Below are 21,579 nucleotides of genomic sequence, written 5' to 3'. Positions count from 1 at the left end.
ACCATAAAAGACTGATTAACTTCATTAAGTTGAAAAATGGATAATTACCACATAACCAAAACAAACACGAAAAAAATCATTAATTTGTATTTGAAGTCATTTTAAAAGACTTATTTTTTAAAAATCAAGTGTAATTAATCAGCTTAAAACTATTACTCAGCTTTTTAAAGGTACATACTTATAAAAGAGCAAATAATTTAGTAAGATTTAATTCTTTAGTAATGTATTTCTTAATGCTCAAAGGAAACAAAGAAATCACATTTTTATAAGAATGCATTTCTTTTCTGTCCTACAAAGTCTCAAAACCCCCAAATGTACTTTTATTCATTTTTATCACCTTTTGACCACTCATGATAAAAATGTTTAAAATAAAACATTGATTTCTGTAGGCATACAAGGTCTGCTACATTAAAATGAACACCAACACTAAATTTTATAATTCTTCAATGAGTATAGCTATACTGTGATAAACTGATATTCAGAATCCTTATGTGTCAAGTTTATAGGACAGGAAACTTGGCAAATAATACACTAAAACTGTAACTTACAATGCTGTTAGCACTTTACCTACTACTAAGTTTGAGAAACTGATTTCCAGGAGAAAACACCAATTACTTATTGCCACAGATCACCTTAACACAGCACATCATCACATCATCACATCAATCCCAACCCAGCCATTGCCTACCTTCACCCATCACTCCAGTCAAACTGAAGGGCTCAATAATTAACCTCTCCTGTGGATTTTTCATAACCCCTGAGCCTTTTTTTAAAGGCAGTTCTTGGCCCAGGCAATCCCTGCTCTTCTTGTAAATTCTTACTCATTCTTTAGGACCCACTTCAAATGCCCTCTCATGAAGAAGGCCTTCCCTGGCCATTCAAAGCAAATTGTTACCCTCTCTCACAGTTTTAGTACAGTCTCTGTCACAATGGATTACAGTTAAGTATTTTTATTCTCATTCTTATTAATGAAGCTATACTAGACCAGAGGTTTTCAATCATCAGCGAATGAGAATCTAGCAAATAGAAGCATCAGCTCTTCTCCTGACCCTCGTATTTAAACCAAACTAGAACTCTTATTATTTACTTATGTTTTGTCTTTGCATCCACATAAGATTGGGCACAGTCTAGCAGAATAAAGAGCACAGCTGCATGAGAAATGAGTGGTCACATATACTTCTCCCCAGGTATCAATGAATTAGCTGCATGGATAGTGAGTGATACAGCTCATTAAACAAAATCACAAATTTAGTCCTCATTTGGATTTGCCCCATGTCTTGGTCCCCAACATATTCACGGAGACCTGGTATCATTCTAGAGGTGCGTGAAATATAATCATCTCCCCTTATTAAACCACCTTAACACAAAGGGGAACTGTAAGAATGAGAAAAAAAGAGAACAGATATCTGGGGCAGGGGTGAGAGAGGGGCAGTATTGTTCCCCAAAATTCACTATAAAACAAATGCTTTAAAGAGAAGACCTCATTTACAAAGGCAACAAAAAAGATAAAATACTTGAGCATAAACTTATGTTTAAATTCTCTCTGAGGAAAACTATTAAACTTTCCTGAAAGGCATAAATGGCAAAACAGCCCTTGTTCTTAAGATGTCTCAACACCGTCAAAATGTCAGGAGCCCCTAAGTTAATATATGAAGCTGATACACTCCCAATAAAAATATCAACATGATTTTTAGGTAGTTAAATGAGTTGATATTTATGTAGAAATAAATATATAACATCTAGGAAAAAGCTGAGAAGGACAGGCTATGAAGAGGGGGTGGCTTTATACTAGATATTAAAACTCAATACGAAGTCTTTAACATACTGTGGGGTATTAGTGCACAAATAACCAAAATCCAGAAATCACAAATGGAGCTTTAGTATATGATAAAGTCAGTATCTCAAATTTTGGGGTTACACAGAGACTTTTAAATAAAAGGTGTTGGGGCAACACGATAGCCATTTGGAAAAAGATCAAATTAGACACATTCCAAATTGAGCAGAAGACTAAACATAATAAATAAAACAGTATATAGGTGAATTTTTCTATAACCTGAGTACAGTTGGGAAAAGGCTTTCTAATTCTGACTTTAAAAAAAAAAGGTTGACAAACCTGACTACGCAAAATTTTTAAAAGACAAACCACTATGAATGGCAAAATATGCTATAAACAAAGTCAAACTGGGAGAAAATATTTACAACAGATATCACAGATAAAGGACTGATATCCCTAATATACTAGTAACTTACAACAGTTGTCGGGGGTAGGGGGGTGAAGACCGAACTCCTTCACAGTGATGGTTGTATAACTCTGCAAACATGCTAAGAATAACTGAATCACTTTAAATGGGTGAGCTTTGTGGTATATACAATATGTAGCAATAACTTTTAAAACATCAAAATAAGTGACAGATTTGAAAGAAAATTCATCAAAAAAAGATATAAAAATGGTTCTTAAATATATAAAAAGAGGTGCACTTTACTCATAAGAGAAATGCAAATTAAAACTAAACTAAGATTCCATTTCTCACTCATTTGAATGGAACATTTTAAAAGCTTGGTAACACACTCCACCAATGAGACTATAGGACTCCTCATGTATTGTTGGCAAGAATGCAAACAACCTCTATGTAGGGAAAATAGGCGGTATCTTCAATCCAATAATCCCACTTCCAGGAATTTACCCTGCAGATGTCTCCCGACAATACAAATAGGTATGTGGCAAGGTTAAGCAAGGCTGCATTATTTATAATTCAAATGTTGGAAAACTATCAAAATGTTCAAACATAAGAGATGGGTTGAATAAGCTTTGGTATACATACAAAACGGAGTATCATATAGCTATAAAAAAAAAAATAGAATGAGGAAGATATTTATAAATACATGAATTTCCAGAATATTTTAAGTGAAAAAAAGCAAAGAGTGAATAAATATAAGCAGTATGCTTCTTTTTGTGTAAGAAAAGGGAAATTACAAAAAATACATGTATCTGCTCATCTATACAGGAAGGACAAACCAGAAAACAAAGAAATTGATAACCTATGGAGTGGGGGGTCTTGGGGTGAAAGAGATGGGAAAGGAGTGATACTTCTGAGGTAATAAATTCTTATATAGTTTAACGTTTTGAAGTATATTATATATTCCACATTTCAAATTAAAGTTAAATCAGCATGAACGAGGGGAGAAAAACTTAAAACTGAAAGTATATTGAAACAAACCCAATAGTATTTCAAATGAATAAAATAATCTCGCTAAAAGAGAATAAAAGAACTAATCCAAGTAACTCCTGAACAGAGTATTGAGTATACACCCTTGTCTGGGGGCAGGAAAAAGGAGCAGAAATGACTGGAAACACATCCTGAATTCTTTTTAGTAGGCTGGTTTTTTGCAAAGAGGGGAGTGGAGATAATGGTATGAATGAAGCATTTTTCAAATTATTTTAAATATTTAAGTATTGTAGGATTAAGCAAATGAAGAAATGTTTTATGTTAGGAGCCAAGATTCTAATTCTGGAAGAAAGGAGATAAAACACAGAAACACAGAGTAGGACAAGGCAAGGAAATGGTACTTGGAGAAATGGTACTGGAGGCACTGGTATGAGAACATAATTATAAGCGTGCGTGCGTGCGTGTTTCCTAGCTCTGTCAATGAAAGGGCTAAGAAGAGAAGACACCCCTGTTGCAATAAGCATGCCTAGCACCCAGAGCCCACCAAAAGGAACCAGAGTTCCTTTGACAGACAGCTAATTTCAGGAGTAGGGTAACAAAGGTATACCAAGATGAGCCTGGAATATTTTGTTGGGACAGATAATGAGGTGGTACTCAAAATAATGATGGGAATATGTCAAAAGGGCACAAGAGGGAGCCAAAAGGGCTCTCAATGGCCAAATGTGAAACTCTGGCATCAACATAAATAAAAGGAATAATGCATTATAAATCACTGAAAAAATACATATTAATGAGTTCAAACTGATAATGTATGGATCAAAAAATGGGCAAAAAAGGAGGGCTCTTCCTTACAGCAGAGTGCCAAAATTATATGTGGAAGGAGTGCTTGAGCTGTACAATCATCAATTTGCACCTACCATAGTAAAGACTGGTTTGTGCAAGAACGACGATACTAAATCTAGTACAGAAATTTTGATGAGCAGGGCATTTACATGATTTTAAAGAGCCTCCCCATAGACTGCTTCTAAGAGGAAAAATATACAGTGGAGAAACTGAACATTTTAACGGAGTGATCAAAATCAACATCACCAATGTAAGGCAGACAAAAGTGACTGTGAATGTTATACCCTGAAAAGGACACAATATCACTTATACAGTATCCAAAAGGGCATACCCTGAACCCCATCATAAGGAAACATCAGATACGTCAACATGAAGAACATTCTAATAACATGAGGGAGATGGGGCTCTATCATCCAAAAACTGTCAATGCCATAAAATATACAGAAAGACTAAGAAACTGTCCTAGATCAAAGAAGAGTAAAGACACATGGATTAAAGTACGGTATCAATATTAAATTTCCTGAGTTTGATATCTACACTGTAGTTGATAAGAGAATGTTCTTGTTTTTAGTGAAAACACACAGAATTTTTTAGGGGTAAAAGAGCATGATGTATTCAACTCACATTCAAAGGGTGAGAAAAAAGCAATGTATACATAAAGAGAACCAATGATAAAGCAATGGGGTAAAATGTTAATAACTGATGAATTAGAGTAAAAGATATGAAAATTCTTTGTACTATGCTTGCAAATTCCCTGTGAGCTTGGAAGTATTTCCACATAAAAACTTTTTTAAAAAATGCTTACATTTCTTAGTGCTTCATAAATAGCTCTAAATGCTGGTTGCTTATCATCATGGTAAACACCTCTGTTCCCATGAAGAATAAAGATTCCTTCTTCTTCTGCTTCTTGGCAATTGCTTCCATATATACAATGATCTGGTCGATAATTCCATTGACAGGGAAAAACAAAAAGGCTTTCTATGTGAAGAAAGACAAAACAATGAAGCAAATAACCCTAATTCCACAGAATTAACATTTTGCAAAAATTTTAGTTTAAAAATATAGCTCTTACAGAATAAAATTCAGAATACTAAAAAATGTTTGGCATTTATAGCTCTTCTTACTAAATCAGTATTTAAGAAGTTTTACTGTCTTAAAAAGAGTGATAACCATTAATACAAGCCAAAATCAATTAAATGCATTTCTTCATTTTTGACTAAATATTATCTAAAATTTTTACAAATACAAAGAATTAAAGAAATTTAAATGATTACCTGGATTATGAAAAAATATGATATTCAACAGATCTTGATCACCCCATGTGATATTTAGTTTGTATTTTTTGAGCAATGGCATAAGTATATCTCCCCATCGTAGTCGTGCAGTTGTCATATCATTCTGTTAGTAAATAAATTAAAAAGATCCTCAGGCTTCCAGGTTTACAGTGGTGGCATAATGAAAGTTCACAATTCTACCTTTAGCAAACATTACAGAGCAACAAGAAATGTAAACTTCTTTTGTTACAAAACCCAGTGACCCTAATGTAAACCTAAATATGAGTAAGACTGTCCTGCTGGACAAAAAGCAGCTCTCTAACCCTGTATGTAGAAGTGCTAAAACTAATAAAAGCCAGGAAAGAAAGGGAAAGAGAAAACAGGTGACAATTTAAGTCCTGTATCCCCATCTTAAAATGCAGAGCATTTTCGTATCTCTGTCTATGTCTATGTCATAGAGTTGGTGAGGATTAAACCTGTTAATATGTAAATAAAAAGTACTAGGAACAGTACCTGACACACAGTACATACTCAGCTATTACTATGGTTGTCATGATCACTATTACTCTTACACTGATTTGCTAATCTTTTCTAACTGGCACTTCATAGAGATCATTTGAAATTGATAAATCAAAAACAGATACTGAATTTCATCAGGTGCCTTTCCAAACTCTATGGAATTGCTCAAAGCTCACTGTTTTAACACAAAGTCAAATATCTAAGAAAACAAAAGAGGTGGATCATATGAATCTGGGGTATAAAGGGGTAAATTTGAATACTAAAACCTCTTGTACCTACTGACCCTCCTAAACTCCCCAGACTTAAACCAGTATTCCCAAAGTACAGTTTGCAGCATGGCTATTGGTGAAATTTTTATGACCTCTATAAGATTAAGAACAGAAATTAAGAGCAAAATTTAGAAAATTTTATAGCAATTTAACAGAAAAAATTTTATGTCTATTTAATCTTTTCTTGTAACTTATTTATATCATTTTTAGAAAAGTATTGGCTCATGATTGTAAATTTTTAAAAAATTGATCCTTCTCTATAGATAGTTTGAAAAACATTATAAGCTATTCTAGGATACACTGTAAACTTGATGGAGGTATAAACAATCTATCCTTTAAGAGAAAGAAAAGCTAGAATTCTTGGGAAAATATCTACATATTTAACTAAATATGATCTGCTATGATTGTACTATCCTTGTGTGAACTTTCTCAGAATGCAAAGTAACTATAAAATAATCAGAAATCCTCCCTGCAAAAAAAATCTGGAAAGTGACTGAAATAAGCTACTGAGCATGTTAACTAAATGTCCTCAGGATGTGAAAAGGAAAATATGAATTGCACAAGGAAAAAGACCAGCAAGACATTCAATAGATGGGACTGGTGGACCCAATGTAACATGTCGTGCTCAAGTCTTCACTAAATTCAATCTATTCAAATATAGAAAGACAGATATAAAGAATACCTATTCAAAGGAAAATCAATGAAAGATATATTACAAAGTCCAGTGCAGCCTTATGGAAAAAAAATCAAAGTGCAGGGTCGGGGGGAGACCTTTATAACTGAAAGAAAAGTTCTACTAGAAAAACATTGGATAAGAAGCAATAACACTAATATTATCTGCTGATGATATAACCCAGAATATCCAAGACAATAAATGAAAAAACAATTAGAAATGAGCTTAATAAAGAGGCATTACATATAAAAGGAGTTTAAGTCAATAAAAATAGAAAAACAACGAGGTAGAGAAATAGTCCAAGGATATGGACAAATGGCCATTCACAAAGGAAGAAACAGAAATGGGTAAAATTATATGAAAAGATTATTATCCATACTGGTAGTATAGTTAGGAAAATACAAATTAAAATATATGAGCTACTTTTCAGCCATATAACTACATGTTCATACTAAGACATACAATGAAATCAAATCATCTATTCTCTGCAATACCATAAACACATTAAAAATGTGACAGACTATGTGTACTGACATAAAAAGCAGTCAATTACATATTTACTAAGTAAAAAAAAAGCAAGCTGAAGATGTATAAAAGGATGCTATATATAAGTGCTAAATGTACACATACATCAGTTTCGAAATAATTTTTAAAAGGGTCTGAAAAATATGGTACATAGTAAAGTTTATCTCAGTGGGCAAAGAAATGAAATTGGGGAGAGTATGTCTTTTTATTCTACATACAACGAATTGTTTAAATTTCTATAAGCATGATTTAGTTTTGTAATTTTTTAAAAATTTACTAATTTAGCAAACCTACTACCAAAATACACATTATATTAAGATCGATTAGATTCATTTTTAGAATTATGTATGTTTTTGAAAATAGATAGGCTCATTATCATTATCAGTCTATTATATATATAAATATAAAATGGACAGGTGGCTATTCACATTATGCTCAAACAATGCTAGAAACTGGAACTCATTAATTCCTAAAGATTAGTCACTCTACTAAGCACTAAAAAGTTCTATCTCTCTTGGTAAAATATTCGCTGATACTCTGTTTTCAGAAGCTATAGCATTCAATAAAAGTTCTCCATCAGTACATATTTCCAATATGTAAAAACAACCATCACGTCCACCTAATAGTAAGTGTTCTCTTTTCCAGTGTTTCCAATAATTCATTAATTATTAAGTTTCTAAAACTTTCATCTGTCTTCTGCTAGTAATTACTGAGTTGTCACTTTATGCCAGAATCCATGGTAAATATTCTGAATACAAAGTTGTACAAGAGAGACAACCTGCCCTCAGTAGGTGGAGATAACAAATAAAAATTATTCTGCATAGTAGTATTTGGCAGGACATAAACAGGGTAAACATACAAGCAAAGGATTCTCAAAATGACTTATTTTTTTCCTTTGTTTTTTTCTCTAATAGAAGAAGGTTAAGAAACATACTAATATTCAACACTGCACATATAATCATAACACAAAATACAAAAAATAGCTTAACCAGTTTTATGTTATCATTTACCAAGCATTATAAGAAACAAAAGACAAAAAAGCACAATATTTATTTGTTTAATTTTTAATATATATAACTATAATACATCAGGTTGGAACTCAACAGTCATGAATGGTATGGACTGGGAGATAGGAAAGCAATAAGAACTTAAAACATGGCAATTATCATAAATGGGTAGTCTTACAGCTTTTCATGTGATAAGAATCATGGGACAACATTCATGAATCTATATGAAACACTTTGGAAAATGATTACAGTAAATCAGTTATAATACTAGAACTCTACAATTTAAGATATGTGCCAGAAATTGTAGAATTAGTAGGAAAAAACAAGGCAATGTCTGCTACAGTCATAGTCTGGAAAACAATCAGGAAAACAAAAAAAGATATATGAAAAAGGAATTTTAAAAAAATCAATAAATTTTGTAGAGACAGCTTAGCAATCAGGAATATAATAATATTTGAAAACAAAGCAAATCTGCATTGTTCCTGCGGGGCAAGAATAGGGTTGTCTGGAATAGAGATAGGTGTGAACTAAATTGTACCTATGAATTAATCTACAATCATGCCTCTCAAATTTTTCTTCATTAAGTCATTAATGCACAGAAGAAAACAAAAGTTTGAAAATGTCAAAATTATTTCATCTCCCATATCTATATTTCTAGCTGGTTTAGGACATGCCACAGACAAAAAAAGGAGGGAGGAGGGATACGGAGAAACTGTTAAAGTATTTAAGAATGATGTTTAAATAAGTAAAAGGTAAATAAAAATAATCATAGATTTGAACCACATGGCTGTATTTTAAAATTATTTAAAAACTGAATATGGTGTTACACTAAATTATCTTTAAGGTTCTTTGCAACATTAAACATCTCATATTTTAAATGAAGAGTTATTGAGAAGGCACATCATTCCTTAGCGGATAATCTTACAGCACCATCTTCTGGTATAATGTTACTGTGCACAGTCGAACAACCAGAAAAGGAAGAAAACTCATGCTATTATTATTATCTGTTTTATTTAGTAAAACTTTATGATAAACGAAATTTTAAAACTCAAGATATATTAACAAATTGGATAACTGAAGAAAGATATTCACTGTTAAGCAAGAGCACAAGTTACACCAGCCTCATTAATGAACTCAATTGTAAAAGACAAAACAAAGGAAATCAAGATTTCGGAGAAGTTCAGAAAATGAGTAAGCTGAAGAAAAACAAAAAATCCTAGGTTTACTAGGTCTACAGAAGGTAAGAATGATGAGCATGAACTGTCCTAAGACTAAAATGTCAGGATGTGGGTGGTGATGGCTACAAGCAGTACTGCTGCCTAGACCAAAGATAAGAGGCAACAATTCTAAATGAGGTAAAGATTTAAATCAGACATATAGAAAGGAGTAATAAATAACGGTAAAAATTCTGGTCCACCAGAAGCCATAAGAAAAATATCTGACAAATATATGTGTATACAAACATACATATATACTCATATTATAAAAGACATAATATCCTTTAATGTATACTTTAGTTCTAACTAGTTGTAAAAGGATAAAAGTAAGTCTATACAGGTGTTTCAAAAGTCACTGTTTTTAGCTAACATTTAAGTGCTTACTTTGTACCATGATCTGTACATTTACTATGTGTTAGCCACTGTTCTAATTTCATTCTTACAAAAGCCCTATGACATAGGTACTGTTATCTTGTCATCCTCATTTCAGGGATGAGAAAACTGAAGCCCAGAGATGTTCAAAAGGTACCTAAGGCTGCAAAGTGTGAACCAAGCCAGCAGGCTCCAGAGTCTTAACCACAACCCTGTGTCCCCGTAAGATCTATCATACTTTATTTTAGATTCAAGTATTCTACGGCTGCACAATTACAAAATGACAACTACTGTCTGGAATAACAATCTAGGAAGATGATGTTTGCATTTACTTCATTATAATGCCATTTGATTTCACCTACTGTAATGCTCTAATAAACAGAATACTAAGAACACAAATTTCTTCAATTAATTTAGATGAATGGAAAAAGTCTGAATAGTTCATTCTAGTGTTTAACAAAGCAAATCTAAATTATAAACCAAACAATTTGGAAGAAAAACAGAGAACTGCTAACCAACTACCTGTATCACTGACTTACCTTGAAATACTTCCGTCTTATTCTAGTCATGTTCATCAACATAACTCCAGAGTTTACTCCAGTTTTGCCATAGTATGGATGTCTGGCAAAGCGATTATACCATCCTATCCGAGGCTCTTCATGTTCTGGTGCCATTGCAGCAATTTGTGTGGAATTAAATTTCTTTAGTAAAGACCAAATATCATCAACGGGCCGCAAAAAAAGGATATCAGTGTCGACATACAATAGTGAGTCAACTTCCTTCAGGATTAACTATGAGGAGAGAGATTTAAATCATTAACTATACTATTTATTTAATAATACATAAAAGAGGCTTTAATTATTTAAAAAATGCCTAAGAGATAAGCTAATTAACATTAACTTTTTAAAGTATTTTTTCTAAACTTGTCACTTTTTACGATAGCATATACAGAGATACTATGCTAATCTTTGTATTAACTTTTAGAGAAGAAAATCTATAAAAAAACAAATCAGAACAAAAACTCAAAACAAATTCAAGAATAAAATAAAAGCAACATGCTGAAAGAACAGAAAGAAAATGTTTTTCACAATGGAAAGAAAATTAACTTAGGTGAATTTATATCTCAGATTTTAATTTCTTGAGATAAATATAGAAATAAACCAATACGAATGAAGATCTGAACTTGTTCCTTCAGCCTGTAAGACTAATGGCTGGTACCTTTACATCATTTTGGTCTCAACTAGTAAATTGTAGAGCCAAAACTGGAACCCAGACCACCTAGCTCCAGAGTCTATGCCCTTATTTCTGTGCTTACTCTCCTCCGACAAATCAAAAAAATGTGCACACATTTAATAAGGGTGAAAACAAGAGTTTGTCTTGGGAAGAAAAACTGTCTATGTTGTTACTTTCTGTGAAATCTCCAACATTTCTTCTGCGGGGATTTTCAAGGATAATATTTTTATTTCTATCTTACCCATCGACTTTAGAATCTGATTCCTGCAAATTTAAATTTACTGCCTATCCCAGTGTATTAGTAAGGCTCAATAATTTCCTTAACCTAAACCTTTTTAGTTAAGAATATAATGAGAATAAGAACTTGATCCTCATAATGCTCCTTTTCAAAGATGCTACCTTGTCTTGCAGCTAAGTTTAAGCTATCACCTTAATGAGCAGCTAGGAAACTGAAATCACCCCATTTCCCCTATCAGGCTGAAAAAAAAATCTGATGGTTTACTGCAGTGCCTGAGTAGGCAAGGTTCATTTGTTCAAAGACCCAAATTAAAAGGGTATGTGTGTATGTGTCTATCTGTCTCTGTCTCTTTTGGGGGAAACAGGAAAATGAGGGGAATTGTTTTGATATTGACATTCTGCTTCTGTACTATAATACCATGTGTGTGTGTCTACAGCTTACTGTACTGTTGCAGACTACAAAGACACTGCATAAAGCTCCAAGTTCACTGTTGGGAGCCACTGCTAACTGGAGATCAAACATAAAGTTAAATAATAACCACATCAGTAATTTTCTATGGTTCCTTTCAGGAGAAAAAGGAACTGGCAGAATTCACATTAGTTCTTTTCATCCATCTATTTTAAAAGAAGAAAAACTCAGTTTAAAAGTTTATCATTTAGAAAAACAAAGTATTTACTTAAATCTGATTAAAAAGATGCAGAAGTAACAGTGAAGTCTGAGGACAATTTGACAGATTTTAAGTATTTTATTTTAGTATTTCAAATTCCATTTAGGAATTTAACCAGACTACATCATTAAATGATCTGGCAAATCACATCAACAATTAAATATGTTAATAATGCAGAAGAAAAATGGCTATAAACTCATGCTTCTCTTATCACATTGTTTTCTCAGTAATGTATTTGTGTTTGTTTAATGTCCTATTGTTTGTTTAATGTCTGTCTCCTACATCAGACAATAAGCCCTATGAAAACAAGAAACCTAGCTGTTCCATTCATTTCTACATAACCTAGCACTTCAGTACAGATACTTGGCCAAAAAAAAAAAAAAAAAAAAAGGGGGGGGTCACTCAAATTATGAATTAAATGAATGTGACACTGTAATGCTTCAACCTAGAAAAAATTTTAATTTATAAAGCCTACATGAAGTATCTAAACTTCTTCGGCTTTTTTCCTATCTTAATCCTTTATTTGTATACTTCTTACAATGGGAGTGGAGAATAAGAAAGATTCTAGAATCAAAATTTTTTATGTACAGCAACAAAGATATATTAGGCAGACTCAGCTATCAAAATTATAACTTTAACTCTTACTGACACCCTGGTTTCCATAAACTATATTCTTAACATGCTAAGAATTTCCTTAATCCACTTAATACTAATAAGTAACTGAAATTTCTTCCCCATAATTCATATATTTTCCAGAAACTTGTGAGCTTCTTAAATTCTGTATTTCTGCTGTCGTAACTATTTTAAACGTTATAGTGGTTGTAATTTAACTACTGTGAATCTTAAAATTGTGAGTAAAATCAAATCAAAATTAAACAGGTATCCTCGCTTCTGAATATTTTTAGGATAAAATAATAACAATTAGGGTATATAAATAGAAAATAACACTGAAAAACAGCCCCACTGACTAGTTCTCTCATGTTCCTTTGAATTCACACACCTTAGATTTTGTGTCTGTATTAAAGTATCAATTAGAAAGGTAAATTGGCTTGGTTACTTAATGATTCAATCTATTTCATTTTCCAAATTATAAATGTAGTCTGTAACTTGAAAGTGATATTGCCACTGCCTTTCTGCTGGCAAGACTTAGTTAGCTCTATTAAAATCTGACGACCTCTGTTCCTTCTTAAAAGTAAAAAGTTGATAGCAACTGATTAAATTAAAAATGTAAGAAATAGTATTTCAGCAGAAATCACATTTTTCATTTTAACAGAGATTTTTTATCATAGCTTTTATTTGTTCTATGGGGTTTTTTCCCCCTAATGCTCAAAGGGAAAATCATATGTGTGTAAGTTTATTTAACTGATTTATATGCAGCTCTTCATTAACTCATGTGTGTAAAAGCAAGAGTCAGAACAAAAAAACAAACCCAAAACACTGCGGGGATTGGGGGGGACTTACTGGCAAGAACAATCTCTGGGAAGCGCATGGTTTAAAGAGCTTTTTCCACTCCGCAGCATTCTCACTTGGAAAAATTATTGGGTATAATGAATAGTTAAATGTTTGTAGAAATGACCAGTTGTCGAGCTAAAAAATATTAAAAAATAAGAGCTTAGTTTAGATGTTTCGATTCCCTCTGTAAAATCATAAAGCAATAGATTATTTTTTTAAGTTAAAAATTAAGATACTACACATTTTATGTTGTACAGTTAAGAGAAAGTCAGAGTCTTCTCACCATTTTGTTTTCATTCAAAATCTTAAAATCACAGTAATTATGCTAGAAAGACTCTACCACAAAACTGGAGGCATAATGAAGTTATAAGGATACCAATCACAAAATTAGAAAGCTGAGAGAGCCTTGCACGTTGTTTATCTCTCTCAGCTTTACGAGACGTATAAATCTTCTCAACCTCTAAACAAATTAAACTCAGAAAAATTAAGCACGAATTTTATTACCTCAACATGTACGATGTAATGAAAAATGTTTACATTCAAAGACCAATATGAAACTGACTAGAAAATATTTCTTTATATGTACTTTTAATATGATAGCTATTCCTGATAATAAATTATTCTGATAAATACATATCCAATGCCAACTTCTAAAAAAAATCATTACAAAAACAGATCTGAAAATCTATAATGAACACATTTACTCTTTAGTATCCTGAATGCACTTAAAGACACTGAATTGTTTCAAATTCAGTTTAAGTATTAACTATTGTTGTTTCAATAGAATTGTTGATTCGAATTTCCTACAGACCATTTATGATCAATGGGGGAAAATAAAAACTAAGTAGTTTATGTAACAGGCTAATGATGTTCTTTTTGAATTATGACTGTGTTCAAGTGATATTTTAAAACATTAATGCCTCTCAACATAGTTTAAAGAAATATCTTTACTTCCAACACTTTACTTTGATATCTGTTAGTTTAAAACACTAGCAATTTATTTTCCCTGTGTAACTTGTAAGTCATATCAACTTCAAAATGAAATCTTAATAACTTTTTATTTAACATTCTAAAATTTAGTCTTCTTTTTTACAGTAAAAACATGCTCCATAAAATATCTGATACTCTTTCATCAGAAGCAAAACCAAACATTCTCAGAGTTGACTATGATAAGGAAAAACTAAATTTAAAATGTAGTATGTATTACACAAGCAATAGGCAGCCAGATGTGAACACAATAAGGAGGCTGCATACAAGATGAAGCAATAAATTTATTTATTTATTTATTTTTTAAGTTACATTACTACCACAGTTGGTAGCAACCTGTTGCTATTTTCTGAACTGTTAGGATAAATTTAATTCCTCAGTTCATATTTTAGAAAACAATCCAGATAAAGAGATCAAGATCACAAAAGCTCATATCAAGAACACAGATACTAGAAATATTTTAAAACAGTAAGTAACACTTTATATCTCTTAGAATCAAAGATTTTGGTAGAAAACTAAAAGACTTGAGGTCATAAGTAATATTTTTCACTCAATATGCAAAATGAACTAATTTAACTTCAAAAAAAATCAAATACATTTTTTTCTAGTTAGACCAAGCATAAAAATCCAAATCAGCGTGAAAGCTTAATTTAGTGTTCACTGTGGGGGGCAGGGGGGACAGTAATAATCATTATCATCTTTACCACCATTTCAGAACACAAAGTAGTGAGATTTCAGGTGATTTTTCTTTATCTTACATGTTCTTCCCCCCTATATCTATCTGTTATCCTCTAGTAATGTTTTTTCTGTTAAAGAGGTTATATGACTGCCCCAATTAAGAGTATATTTTAGATCCTCATAGACAGGTAAATGTGGTAACATGACTAAGTTCAGACCAATGAGATATTTGCAGGAATGTCATGGAAAGTGTCCTTACAGGGAAGGAGGGGATAGGAGAGCACGGCCCTCTTCACTCTTTCCTCCCTCATGTTGGCTGGAATAGAGGTGTAATAGGTAGAGCTTGAGAAGCCATATTAGACCATGAAGTAAGAAGCCTAGTATTAAAGAAGGTTCAGCCACAAGAGAGAAGCCAGAGTGCCCAAAAAGTGGAGCTGCCATAGACCACAGACTGCCTACTTTTACATGAGAAATAAACTTCTACCTTGTTTAAGCCACTGTTATTTTAGGTTTTCTGCCAAATTAACTGAACTAATACAAAACCAAATTTCTTATCAGAGCAAGAAGCCACTTCCTTTCACATTGTCAATCAAGAATTTCCTCCCCTCAAAACAGAATTAAAACTTCTGTGCACACTTCGATTGAGGCGCGCCCAAGCCAAAGAGAACAAAATTAAATCGTAGGACTTCTCAGTCAAAACATCCTGGAACTATAGTTAGTAAATTAAAACCTCCATGATTGGCAAAGGACTTTATGTAGCCCACCCCTTTTCAAAAACATACCTTCATCTTACACCCTAGATCTGGACTCTTAGAAGAAAGTGGCAGCAAAGAACACTCCAGGAAGGCAGAGTTACAGAATATTTTTGTTCAGTGAAGAAATAAAACAACATTCTATTATCGTACACCATTAAATATTCAACTCTACAGACTTAAGTCTCAAATACTTACGATGCCTCTAAAACTATCGTGTAGTTGATCTTCAGCAAAAATATGGAATTGAAGAGGTTTGATGCTGAAAATGATAGCTGACTTGAGCATGGTGATAGTTTCTTCCAGTCTTTCACCACAGGCAACGACAGCCAGATGTATTCTCTGTACAGGCTGTATTTTCAGACTATACCTAATAGAAAAGAGAATCACATTTTCCAAAGGTTTTAACATAGAGTAACATGTCAACATGGTATTTTGACTATGTTCAAAAACCAAAGTTCAAAACTTCTATTTAAAAAGCAAAGAAACATCCAATTACAAAACAGTACAATGTTGAATCATGATGTTTCTATACCCTCAACAAGCCTTTCTCAACCAATGTTCCTCATTAGGAACCATAAAACACAAAAAAAGGACTACTTCTCAATTCTCTCAAGAATTGAAAACTAGCACCATTCTAGATGCACGGGAGAGAGGTTATTTCATTACTCACACTGGATGCCTTAGGGCATTAGGGCTTAAATCTCTCAAGGAACCCCACAACTGAGAAAGGTAACATCACGAATTTGAAGGTCTTCCATTCAATTTTTAAATTTTTTTATTTAAAAAATCTCAAAAACATAAAAGTAAAGAATACAAAAGATCTCCGTGTACTCATGCTCCAGCTGTAACAATTATCCACTCAAAAGTGTTCTTATTTCATCTAAAATCCCTGCCTACATCTCCTTTCACTAACCAATGAATCATTCTGAAGCAAACAGACATAAATTCATCAGTTAATATTTCAGTATTATATCCGATCTTCAACCACGATGATTACAAGAGAAGTTTCCTTCACATAATTTCTCTCACTGACATACATTCAGTCCCATTTACTAAGTAATCCATGAGACGTAAAAATTTCTGAGATGTTCTAAAACATACTAGTCGAACACTAGTATGTCATTTTGGAAGGAAAGATTCTCTAAAACCCAAGTTATTGGCCTAGGCTATGTGAGACCCTACTTCTAACACAGAACAGCAGTATAGAACACCAGGCCTAAGTAACCTTTCAAACTTCTTGCACCTTAATACTGAACTAATAATAATCTATTAGTACCTAAAGAACAAAACTAAGTATGTGTGACTATACTGTAAAGATACATAAAATAACATTTATAACATCAAATAAAGATCTCATCTGTAATTATAGCATAAAGTAATCCTTCTGGAACTGACAGCTAAAAGAATGTAAGAATGAGAGACAACATAAAACAAAACTAATAACACATTGAAGTATTATAAAATACAAACATTCCAAACTAAAAATATACAATGACTTTAACTCAATTTTTGCTTACAGAAACCTTTTCTGAAAAAGGTATAAGGATTAGAAGTTACGTTGTTTAACATGAATAATTCTATTATACATTATTGAGATTTGCAGTAGCAGGGATGGCTGATTATTTCTCTTAAATTTACAAGCTCAAGAGTCAACTGTAATTTTCCTTCTGGCTTTTTATTTAGATAGCATGAAAAAGCTTTCCAGTGTGTTCTTTTAGCCTTTTATTAAACTAATGCTCTCTCTATAAAAAAAAATTATAATATTTAGACAAGGAATTCACATTATGAAGTATATAAAGTCGAACTAAACAAATTAGCTGCGCCCCCTTGTGGGGCCGTCGGCTCCCTTCGGAATGGCGGCGTTACGTGACTCAGAAAGGCCCTGGGTGGAAATCCCTCGCTAACCAAGGCGATAAAACAGAAAGGAAAAAGAACTGGCACTCTACAGCCTGCGCAGCGGGCCAGGTGCCGAATGCTCAGGTGCCGAGTGCTCAGAGCTCGCGGGGACAAAGCGGCAGGAGCAGCAAGAGTAGCCGCAGAACAGCAGTGGCGGCCGCGGCGGGAGCGATCCCCGAGCCTGGGCATCCAGGGGAGTCGCCTTCCCCCGTCTCTGACCCCGACCACGAACTGCGGCGTCCGCCTTCCCTGACCTGGACTAGGGACCTCGGGAAGAGGATCGCACGGCCCGGACGGGTGCTGTGGAGCACGAAGGCTAAGCGACTACTTCGTTTGGCTTTCTATTTGAGCAATATGCAGAAAGCTATGATCAGAGAGAGAACTCCAGAAGACATTTTTAAACCTATCAAAGGGATCATTCACATTTTAACTCCATCCACCCATACACACTGGAAATGTTCAGAGCTTGGCAGTTTTGCCCACAATTTCGGGAGCTCATCCAAAAAGTCCTCATCGACAGAAACATCTAGGCCTCCCTTGAAAGCAAGAAGAAGCTCAACTGGTTTCGAGAAGTCAGGAAGCCTGTGGCCCCAAAAACAAATGAATTGGAATGATAAATGGGATCTTATCAAAATGACACCCACGGACCCACCAGGGGCCCGCGGTGGCCTTCAGTATAACTCACTGGAAAAATCCACATTTGTGTCCTTTGCAACATCCTCAGAAGGCCGACCATTGTCGTTTCAGATAAGATGCTGAGAAGTTTGGAATCAGGTTCCAATTTTGCTCCTTTGAAGGTGGGTGGAATTTACTTGCCTCTCCATTGGCCTGCTCAGGAATGCTACAGATATCCCATTGTTCTCTGCTACAACAGCCAACACTTTGTACCCCTGGTCACTCTGAAGGACAGTGGGCCTGAAATCTGAGCTGTTCCAATTGTTAACAGAGAGCAAGGGTGATTTGAAGGCTTAAAAGTTCACTTTTTGACAGATCCTGAAAATGAAATGAAGGAGAAGCTGTTGAAAGAGTACTTGATGGTGACAGAAATCCCAGTCCAAGGCTGGGATCATGGCACCACCCATTTGATTAATGCTGCAAAATTGGATGAAGCTACCTTACCAAAAGAAATAAACCTGGTAGGTGATTACTTTGAACTTGTCCAGCATGAGTACAAGAAGTGGCAGGAGAACAAGCAAGGGCGGAGAGAACTGCACACTCAGAATCCTCTGGAACCTTCTTCTATTCTCCTGCTTTCTCTCATGGACATAAAATGTGAAACGCCCAACTGTCCTTTCTTCATGTCTGTGAACACCCAGCCTTTTTGCCATGAATGTTCAGAGAGGCATCAAAAGAACCAGAACAAATCCCCAAAGCTGAACTCCAAGCTGGGCCCTGACATGATGCTTGAGGCCTCTTGGGGTGAGGCCTATGAGCCCATGGCCTGGTGTCCTGAGGAGCCAGCTGGGGGACCTCCGGTGCCTTCGACAGCACCCAGACTTTTCCTGTTCAGCAAGATCACTGCTATGAAGTACAGGAGCTCCGGCTGCCCATTCATGCTGAACAATGGGTTTTGTGAATGTTGCCACAACAGCAGCAACTTAATATGGGTCACCCCTCGATCAACACGAGGTATTCAGATCCTAGTAAGTTCCGAGCCTGCATCCAGGACATGACCAGAACATTTAATGGGATCTGCAGTACTTGCTTCAAAAGGACTACAGCAGAGTCTTCCTCAAACCTCAGAGATCCACATGGGACCCGTCACAGCTCATCCAGAGTCCCTCTCCACATTCTTGCCACAGAACTAGAAGAAAGGCCCCCTATGACTGCCTCTCTCAGGCCACACGGACTCTAGGGGACAAGATGGGGACAAGCAAGTGCAGAAAAGCTAGCTGCATATATTTTGGGACTCCAGAAAACCAGGGCTTTTGCACACTGTGTTTCATCGAGTACAGAGAAAATAAACATTCTGTTGCTGCCTCAGGGAAAGCGAGTCCCACAGCCTCCAGGTTCTAGAATGCTGTACCTTGCCTGGGGAGGGAATGTGGCACCCTCGGAAGCACTGTGTTTGAAGGATACTGTCAGAAGTGTTTCGCTGAAGCTCAGAATTAGAGATTTCATGAAGCAAAAAGGATTGAAGAGCAAGTGAGAATGAGCCAGCGCAGAGATGTGCCTCAAACCACACAGAGCGCCTCCAGACCCAAGTGTGCCCGAGTCTTCTGCAAGAACATCCTGGTCTGCCGCAACAAGGAACTCTGCATGGAGTGCCAGCACCTCAGCCAGTGTGTGGGCCCCAGAGCCTACTGGGGAGAGCCCATTCCTGAAGAGCCTCCCAAACAGCACTGCCAGGTCCCCACCTGCAATCACTTTGGCAATGCCAAGTGCAACGACTACTGCAACGAATGCTTTCAGTTCAAGCAACTACAGCTAACCCGAAACAGGTGAGCCAGCCCTAGCTGTTAGCCAACATGGTGCTATGCTCTAAACACTGATGCCTCTGGAGGGCCGGTCCCGGCAACAGTGGGCTCAAGGCTGTATTTGAGCAGAAGAAGAAATATAAGCTCTGGGTCATGGCCTTGAATTTGGTAACTGGGGATCCCAGGTGGCCGTAGAGCAAAGCTTGTGACCAGCAAAAGATAGTGTCAGATCCAGCTGGGGGCTGCACCTTCTCTTCTACAAGAGAAAGGCCAAGATGTTCATGGACTTGGAATATGTGCTTGGACTCCATCATCTTTCAAGAAAAGGGGAAGGACACACAGTGCCACTTCACCTGCCTTCCATCGACATTGCTCAGAGAGAGGAAGCTGAATCCTTGTGATTCACAGGCCCTCTACAAGAAGCTCAAGAAGCTCAGGGAAAACAGACATTTTTCAGATATCAGTAATTAATGATTTTTCCCTACTCGCCTTGTTCCTTTCCCATGGACTGTGATTCTGAGGCTGCTGAGACTAAGTTCATACCGAAAAGCAAAACAGCTGCTCTTTACAATATGCACCTTATAAAAAATTACAATGTTTTAGTGGGAAGTTGTCTAACTCTTTTGGTTATCACTTTCTTCACTTCTAAAGAGGTTAGCTAAAACTGAGGTGTACATAAAAATGTGTACATATATAATGTACCCTTATGTATGAGGGAAATTTTTTATTATGTTGAAATGCTGCCCTAGAGGTATAAGGAAACTGAATAATAATAACCTATTTTCTGGTTGTTGTTGGAGTTCATTTTATTTATTTTATTACAGACTTTAAGGTTATTTAAATGAAGGTGTTTCTTCTCTAGGGAAAACACTGTAGTGTCTTCTTGAGGTAACATATCTGCTTTGGGTCATGTTATGGAACCAGGCAAGTTCCTCACTGCAGTGGGGGCGTTGACCTTGCTGATTGATGCACTTTGGTTGCCTTCCTTAGGAAAAAAGGAATCAAATCAAGAGTAAATTTATCAAAATCTCATGCTTCTTCTTAATGAACCTTTGGAGAGCACCACTTCCCAGCCACAATATATAATTGTCTCTGAATATCCTACCTCCTTAGAGATAAGATTGGAAGGCAACAGGGATGAGATTCGAGGAAGTCACAGAGAAAGATGTGGCCTTTAATGATGGTTTATTTGCTGTGTTAATGCTGTATCCTGGTGTGCTGGGCAGTGACCGGGCATCCAGTGAAACCTTTGCATCGGGCAGCAAAGCCCTACAACCATGAGTATGAGATTTCTTTCTGTCCTTGGCCTGCAATTTCTCTGTGTGCTTTGTGTTACTGTCATACTTGTTCTAGGAAAAAAAAAAAAAAAAAAAAAAGGAAGGGAAACACA

General features: G+C 35.1%; 1 protein-coding gene and 1 pseudogene across 2 annotated transcripts in view; one reads left to right on the top strand and one right to left on the bottom strand.

Moving 5' to 3' along the window:
- GXYLT1 (glucoside xylosyltransferase 1) overlaps positions 1-21,579 on the bottom strand; it is a 41,784-nt gene that overhangs the window by 7,426 nt on the left and 12,779 nt on the right. For both annotated transcript variants that reach the window (XM_039882294.1, XM_039882295.1), the window contains 5 exons: positions 16,072-16,243; positions 13,466-13,591; positions 10,406-10,657; positions 5,285-5,408; positions 4,816-4,988 (listed from right to left, as the gene is read on the bottom strand). In XM_039882294.1, coding sequence (XP_039738228.1) covers positions 4,816-4,988; positions 5,285-5,408; positions 10,406-10,657; positions 13,466-13,591; positions 16,072-16,243 — 847 coding nt within the window. The remainder of the gene's footprint in view (positions 1-4,815; positions 4,989-5,284; positions 5,409-10,405; positions 10,658-13,465; positions 13,592-16,071; positions 16,244-21,579) is intronic.
- Positions 16,293-20,851, top strand: LOC120618557 (tumor necrosis factor alpha-induced protein 3-like; annotated as a pseudogene).

Source organism: Pteropus medius, unplaced genomic scaffold (genome assembly GCF_902729225.1).
Source record: "Pteropus medius unplaced genomic scaffold, Ma_sr-lr_union100, whole genome shotgun sequence".
Lineage (NCBI taxonomy): Eukaryota > Metazoa > Chordata > Mammalia > Chiroptera > Pteropodidae > Pteropus > Pteropus medius.
This window is presented reverse-complemented; position numbering and strand designations above follow the sequence as displayed.